The sequence below is a fragment of the Branchiostoma floridae genome, chromosome 18 (genome assembly GCF_000003815.2).
Source record: "Branchiostoma floridae strain S238N-H82 chromosome 18, Bfl_VNyyK, whole genome shotgun sequence".
In the NCBI taxonomy this organism is placed as follows: Eukaryota; Metazoa; Chordata; class Leptocardii; order Amphioxiformes; family Branchiostomatidae; genus Branchiostoma; species Branchiostoma floridae.
The window spans coordinates 14421871-14429853 of NC_049996.1; the positions used below are offsets into that span (position 1 = coordinate 14421871).

A 7983-nucleotide genomic window follows, 5' to 3' on the forward strand; every position below is an offset into this window, starting at 1 on the left:
TATAACTGATACGAGTGAGATACTAGCATTGATACCTCCATATCTAGGTACTAGTATATGGATAGAGACGCAACCGTTTTCAAAAGAACGCCAAACGATTTCATTTATTATTTATTCATACATCTGCAATAGCAAAGACCCTAATTCAATTGCACTTCTATATAATACCGACTTCAGGATGTATTTTAGTGATGGCTTTTGACTCATACCTCGAACAGCATCGGTTTCTGAATATATTATAAAGCAATCAAATTTGTTTCGATCTAGCGATGAGCAAAGTGCACTTGTCCTTCAGTTGTAGCTGCGTTTGTTGTGCGTGTTTTGGGCACTCGATCTATGACTCACAATATGTCCCTGAAGAAGTCAAGGATGTTTTTACGGAGCCCATTGCATGTTGGGAAATACGGGACACCATGAGAAGCCCGAGGGGGTAAACACCATCGTTGCCATGACGACTTGTTTGCGGCGTATGCGTATTTTGCCCGGTCTATGTTGTAACGATAACGGTATTTCTTCTTTGCCACTGACACATGACGGATTAAAACCATCAACGTAACATAAGTTTTAGTTTGTGAAGTAGAACACAACTGCACCAAACCATTAATGGTGTTCAGTTGTCTTGCTGTGCCCTGTTGAGTATAAACAGTTTTCTCTTACAAGATATTCTAGTCTTAGAGTAATACCATTAAAGTTTGAATATCTGTGATTCTAATTCATTTTATTGTAATAATAGGCCGACAGTTGAAAAGATGCACCGCTGTATGAAGAGCATAGCTACAACATCAAGATGTCAACCACAGACTACTGCAGCACATGAGAGATGAAGAAGAAACCCTCACCTCTAAAGAACTGGGCATACTGCCACTAGTTATCAACATCTATATGTGTAACAGCTACATGTATTGGAAGCTGAAATAACGCAGACTATACTTAATAGGACATTACTAGGAATGTTTTGAATAGTCCCTTATTTGAAGACAGGCATATAGTTTTCGAATAATATAGTGAACCACCGCTTTCGTCCAGTTACCTCTCCGTTTGCCGCTATATAATTGAGTCACAATATGATTTACTACGATTGCAAAGATCTTTATTGTTTTATTGTCCCATTCATAGATGGATGTTCAGTGCTTGATTGAATAATGACCATGGTATGCAAAATTAAAAGATTGAAAGAATCATAATCATAAAACATTATATGACTATCTCTTTGGCTAGTTTTGGTATGCATACACTGATTTGTTGTATTAACATATAAATACACTGTATATATTTGGCTACATTTCCACCTATAAAATTCTAATAGGCAACCTCTAGCACACGTAGTATGAAAAACCGTTAACTTTTATGTGCATGCAGTCAAACTGAAAGCAAATTTAGATGTTTAAAACATTATATAATTGTCAGTACAATTTGTATAGTTGGTGGAGAAAGTCAAATGAATCATATTAGATACAACAGAAACAAAATACACTAGTAATTGAGATACACGTTTTTAGATTTTATAGATATTTACTGGCATACCCCCTACCAGACTAGAAACAATTAGACACCGCCCATCACGTGATAGAGCCACGCCCATTGGTGCAAACAGCCCGTCATGCTTGGTGATCACGTGCTTGACGAATGTTCCATCCCGACCGAACTTTGACACGCGATCGTTACGGCAATCTGCTACAATTATGTTGTCGTCACCATCCACGAAAACACCGGTAGGGCAGAAGAGTTGTCCGTCCCCTTTACCATACCCTGCTATGGTACCCACACGATTCCCCACCATATCAAACACACTGATGTTGTTACTACTCGGATCACTGATGATGATTTGGTCTCTACTGTTGGTGGCAATGTACAGCCTCCAGGCAGATCGTACAGTTTTACGGGTCAGCAACTTTTTGAGCTCCTCGCTTCCCACAAAACTGCATTCAATGCCACCGTTAGGAAGTAACACATACACCTGTGCACCCATAGACACTATGATATGGCCAGGCTTGTTTGCTGCTATACCCTGCGTACTATACCGTTGATCGGCATCCTCTACATTAACGGCGTCTTTCTCCGCCCCACCACTGGTAAAGATGTGGATGTTGCTTCCATCTCCTGTGACGTACACGTTGTCGTTTGAATACGCCACGTCCTTAGGTTCGAAGGTCAAGTCAACGGTTTTTCTGACGTCAAAGGTCTCTCCGTTGAAGATCTTCAGCACTCGTTGCCCGGCGACGATGACGTCACCGGGGGCGGTGACCGCTAGACTGAATGACCGTGGTCTGCCGCTCTTCCATTGAGTGGTCAGTCCTCCCAGTGACGTCACAGTTTCTTCCCGATTTTCCCGCGGAGAGGTCTCTTCCATGAAGTTATCTGTCTTCCCTACTTGACCAAAAAGCGACTCGACTTCGGCTTTGACATCTTCCCTCTCTACTTCAAAAGTGAGGCCTTTGGATGCTTTTGTTGATAGTCCGTCTTTGTTTCCCGATTCAAAGCTTTTCATCTTCAAACTGTCCAGTCGATCTGCCAGACAACCGCTAAGGGACAATATCTCCGTTGAGTTACCGTGGGCTAAAAGTGTTTGGGAGAGGTCTATGTGGGTCTTGTAGGAATCTAGAAGCTCTTCTTGCTTTCCAGATGTACTCTCTACCTTGTACTTGAGATTTTCTTCCAGCTCTTTGAGACAGCGTTCTTCTGACTCGCGTACGAGCTGGATAAGATACTGGGAACGCTCGTGAATTTGTTGGCGAGATGTATCATACTGTTCCGACGCCCTCTTCGCAGTCTCCTCCGCCATGTCGAGTTTTCTCCGCTGGTTCTCCACGCAAAACTGTGCCTCGTCGATTCCTTTCTCGATTCGCTTCAGCCCCTTCTCCCTGGCTTCCGTTATCTCGACGAAATCGTGCAGCTTGTGTGTTTTGACGACACAGTGTGCGCAGAGAACCTCACGGCAAGTGTTACAGTAGAGAACGCTCACCTCGCCATGGTCTTTACACTTCGTCGCTTCGCTCGAGCTCTCGGTGGCAACCACCTTCTGTGTTTCTGACAGGTTGTCCGCTATCCACAGTTCGTGACGGTTAAAGGTGTCCGTCAGCCTGTGGGCTTCCTCACAAGCCACGCAGAGATACTTCATGCACTGAAAACAGTAGAATGCAGCATCTTTCTCGTCTGACTCACAGTCCGTGCAACTGGCTCTTACAACCTTTGTGTTGGGATCCCTTTGTACATACAGCTTTGCCACAAGAGTGTTGTCCGGCAAACTCTGTACGCCGCCTTGTGACAGAGGGGTGTCCTGGCCGCACGTTGGACACGTCAACGCACCGCCGGTTGCCGGGATGTTCTCGAGACAACTCCGGCAAAACGTGTGAAGACATGTCAACACTTTGGGTTGATCGAAAACTTTAGAGCAGACTTTACAGAGATGATTTTGGCTGGAAAACGAAGCGGTTGGTCGAGACGCCATTGTAGATTTGCCCTCTGACTAGAAGTCGTATGATGCCACGAAATGTTCAACAATGAATGCACTAGAGTAGATAGGCGTGACAATGCCTCATCATCTGATGGTGTTGAATATTTTATAAGGTAGGCAAAACGCACCTATTGTAATATCCCATGTAATACCCCTTGATTGCACTCTCTCTGATGGAATTTTGCAATATAGTTGAGTACCCACTGGCGTGAAGCTATTCTGTCTCTAACAATAGTCAAGGATGTCCTCAAATGTTCTGAAACGTGAGAATATTATGAAAACGTAAGGATGCCTGGTACATAAATGAATATAACTATATATTTTCTGTTACCAAGAAAGAAAAAAAATCGCAGCCTTAAACCTCTTGTAGCCAAATGTTATCATAAAAGAAGGGACGCGCTAAGTTTATTAGAATAAGAACAGCTGTGTTTGCTTGTGTGGATGGCAATCAGCACCAAGGACAGGTGTAATTACATGTGTATGTGAGTCTGTGTGTGTGCGCGCGCGTGTTAACTATAGGCAACGTGTGTATGCCTGTGTATAGATGGCATTCAGCACCAAGGACAGGCATGATTTTATGTGTATGTGTGTGTGTATGCGTGTGTGTGCGTGCGCGCGCGCGTGTGTGTGTGCGCGCGCGTGTGTGTGTATATGTTGATTATAGGTAAGATGTGTTTGCCTGTGTGTGGATGGCATTCAGCACCAAGGACAGGCATGCTTTCCTGTGCATGTGACTGTGTGTGTGTGTGCGCGCGCGCTTGTGTTTGTGTTATCCTGTTTATGAGCCTGTGTGGATGGCATTCAGTACCAAGGACAGGTATGGTTTCCTATGTATATGCTCTTTCACGTGTGTGGGGTCAGTAAAGAAGAAGGTGTGTTTGCATGTGTGTATTCGTGTCGAAATGCATAATGTTGCATACACAAGCTACGTAGCAAAGTGCTACACCTTTATCAGATATTTCTGTTTTCTGAGAAGTAAAGCGGGCAAACTGGTATATAAGCAACCCATAATTCCATTGACTCTCTTACCAATGCACCTGATCAAGTTCCACATACATATTGAGATTAGATAGGAGATCGCAACCAAACAGTAGTTTGAACAAAATTCTCGTTGATGCAGACGTTAAGTTTGACATGGATAAGTTTGAAATGGCGAGGATAACACAACTACTTTCTAAGGGCTTTCAATTCAGTGATAAGGTAGCTACGGTTTTCAGGGTACAGTAAGTAATTGAAAACAAATAGATAAAGCTGTTTTGCACCCCTGTGTAAAAATCACACTTGGTATGGTCCATTCAGCCAATGTCTGTTCTTGTCTTGCGGAAAAGGCTTGGATTGTTTTTCAACATTTTGGGTAAATTTATAGTTTTTGGTTCACAAATTAGTTATTCTAACGCGTGGAGTAAATATCAGGGTTGTTTCCACTGTGGATTTATGCCGTTTGTTCGATGTTGGAAGGAGAAAATGCACATTTCCTGAGCTGGAAGATTCTGAAGAAGACACGAAAATGGCGTCATCGGAAGGACCGGGTTGGTTGGGGAGACGCGTTTTTACAAGGTAAGACAGCAAATTATGTCGTATTATCAATTTTTAATAAACTCATAACATCAAGTTATAATTACATGTGAATTGTTTCAGTAATTGTGAAAATTAGTGTGCTTCTCGAAATACTGCGCACTAATTTATAGGCCGGTTTATATTCGGAAATCTTTTTTGCATTTTCTTGATTTTTTTTTCTTTTTGGCGTCTTTAGAGAATGTCGAATTTGTTTCTTTTTTGTCGTAACGAAATGAGAGAATTGCGATGTAATATTGGTAGGAAACGTTCTATATACCCTTTTGTTTTTCATATCTCGACATGGTAATCAGCGTGTTTCAACGACCACCTGTTTATCATAAACCGCACGTGGGCATCTTTGAATCGTGATGTTTTTCCCGCCAAACAGTACATTCCTCTAAACAACGCAAAAGGCTTCCGCACATCTGAAATATTCCAGTCCATTATTTAGATAAGTCTCAGCTTTTGTTGGCGCAGTAGAATATTCAGGGTTATTCTTCTTTGATACCAAGCCGACGGTTGATGGTTTCAAACTACAATAATTTTGAAAATATTGCAGTTTGAAACCACGAACATCGACTTGATATCCATCACTACACTGTCTTTAGAAAGGATGTAGGTTCCCCCTCGGATATAGGTGAACTAGCATTAGACTCATTCATCCCTTCGCAGTACGCTATTTGTTGTAATTTTTCTACAAGCAAACATTAGAAAGTGATGGTCAAAATTGTTAGGACTGTTTTGAAACATTATTTATTGCTTCAAAGTTCTTCAAGAGTAGCAAATAATGACAAGCAACCAGTGGTGGCTAAAATTCTGGTAAAAGGCAGTATGAATGTATAACAAAGTTTTTTAGTGTAAGATACATGTAATGCTGGTGCTCCTTTATCCGTTGTGTAACCTATATCCGTTGTTTTTAAAAACGGTATTTAGGAATATCAAGTCGACAGACATTAGTTTCAAATTGCAATATTTACAGGATATTGCAGTTTGAAACTACCATCTGTCGACTTGATATTCCTAACGGGAGGTGCCCCAACACGGTACGCTTTTTCTTGCGCTCAAACTCATGGCGCTCCATCGCTAGTTGCCTGAGAGTGCTCAAATTTTTATGACTGAATTTTTTACACATAGATTTGAACAACACACTTGAATAAGAAATGCATTCATGTGATTCATGAACCTTTCGCGCTGCGTGTTACAAGCGGCAAACACTGTGAGACAATTTCGTGTATGTAACCTTCCAATTTTGTGCTACGCTGGACAGTGTGCCTAACTCGGGTCTACCGAAAGTGCGAAAAGGAACGAAAAGGAACGAAAAGGAACGAAAAGGAACGAAAAGGAACGAAAAGGAACGAAAAGGAACGAAGTATGAAGCAAATTCAAATAAAATCGATGGTAATATTAGGAAAAGGTAAACTGTGATCGGCAAATGCATTTTGCGGCTTGTTCCACGAAATTCCTATAGCAATGGTTCAATGGAGGAATGAATATTGATGAGACCTATCTATGCATATCTATGTTCATGTACGTGTTAATGTGGTTATAACATTCCTTAGAATATCCATATTACATTTATATTATAAAATTTCACAAGAAGAAATGGATTATGTTGAGAACGATTGCGCATATTTTATCATAAAAAGCCATGCTATGTGGATATAGTTGTTTAAAAAATGCAATGATAGCAAAGTTACAAGTATATGTATTGCACAATTTGTAAGAACTTGACCTTAGAGAAATATAGGTCGAATGTTCGAACCCAGGGAAGTCGACGATCGGAAGTTCGAGCCCAGCATGTTGGGAATTATTCTTCCTTCCTTTTCTTTCACACTTTCATTAATATCAATACAATGCCTTAAATTTGTTTTGCAACCAGGACATCTAAACCCGGCATTGGGATTTTTTTATCATCAGCGAGGGCCTGATGTCGGTCGCAAGAGGCAGAAATTTATTTGTATTGAATATGACGGAAAATTGTTGACAGAAATTGTATTTCCCAATATCCTTTGCACAAATTCCTCACGTTGGCACCTTTCTTCCCGCCAAAATGATGAATACTCATTGTACAACTTGATGAAATCTCTTTGGTACAATGTATATATGTCTCTCCTTTTACAGCTTTTCTTTCGTTGTGAACGAGCGAGAAGATATGTCTCCAGTCTCCAGAAAACCATGTTGTTGGCCCTGTTGAAGGGAGCTGTCATGCTCGTGGGGCAGCAGTTTATTAGCATATCTTTCCTGACCGGATTTCGCGGGTCATTTGCATGCGGCGCTCCCCTCTAGGGAGAATAAAAGCCACCCAAATACAACAACAACGTTACAATCTTGCCTCATCCTGAAAATGTATAATAATCGATATTCATCTACCACCCACTGAATTTTAGTCCTTACTTTCTTATCTCAGTTCCGTTTCTTTGTATTTCGCAGATCTTCAAAGAATAATTTAGCCACACAAAAACAACAGCCTGAAACAGCGCTGTAAAAATTTGATAATGTCAAATTCTCGGTAAAATAGAACACGTTTTATAGGCTTCTAACGCCCGCAGTACCGATTCCTTATATTCTCATTGATTTTATTTAAGTTTGCTTCATACTCCATTCCTTTTCGTTCCTTTTCGTTCCTTTTCGTTCCTTTTCGTTCCTTTTCGTTCCTTTTCGTTCCTTTTCGCTCCTTTTCGACCCCGTTCAATCCTGTACGCTCCTTTTCCCACTTGCTCTACTCCGACGAACTCGGTACACTTTAGTACCATTTTGCTCTCTTCAGAAGATATGGTAGCTTTCATTACACAGAAAAAACTAACAGTATGATACTTCAGGTCTCTTCTGACAAAAGCATCGCGACTGACAGTCCATCTTGGCTCACATGAGGCAGGCTGCTTTGATGTGTTTTAAGCAGTTACGGTGTATAAGGTTATATATCGTACTATGATATGTTACAACGCATGCGAACACAATACACCATAATTTGC

At 41.2% G+C, this 7983-nt stretch overlaps 1 protein-coding gene across 1 annotated transcript in view; it reads right to left on the reverse strand.

The window, feature by feature from the left end:
• Nucleotides 1-1313: 1313 nt before the first annotated feature.
• LOC118405447 (tripartite motif-containing protein 2-like) overlaps nt 1314-7983 on the reverse strand; it is a 17302-nt gene continuing 10632 nt past the window's right edge. Inside the window, exons 4-5 of the mRNA XM_035804948.1 lie at nt 1532-3335; nt 1314-1364 (exon numbers count right to left, since the gene is read on the reverse strand). Coding sequence (XP_035660841.1) covers nt 1314-1364; nt 1532-3335 — 1855 coding nt within the window. The remainder of the gene's footprint in view (nt 1365-1531; nt 3336-7983) is intronic.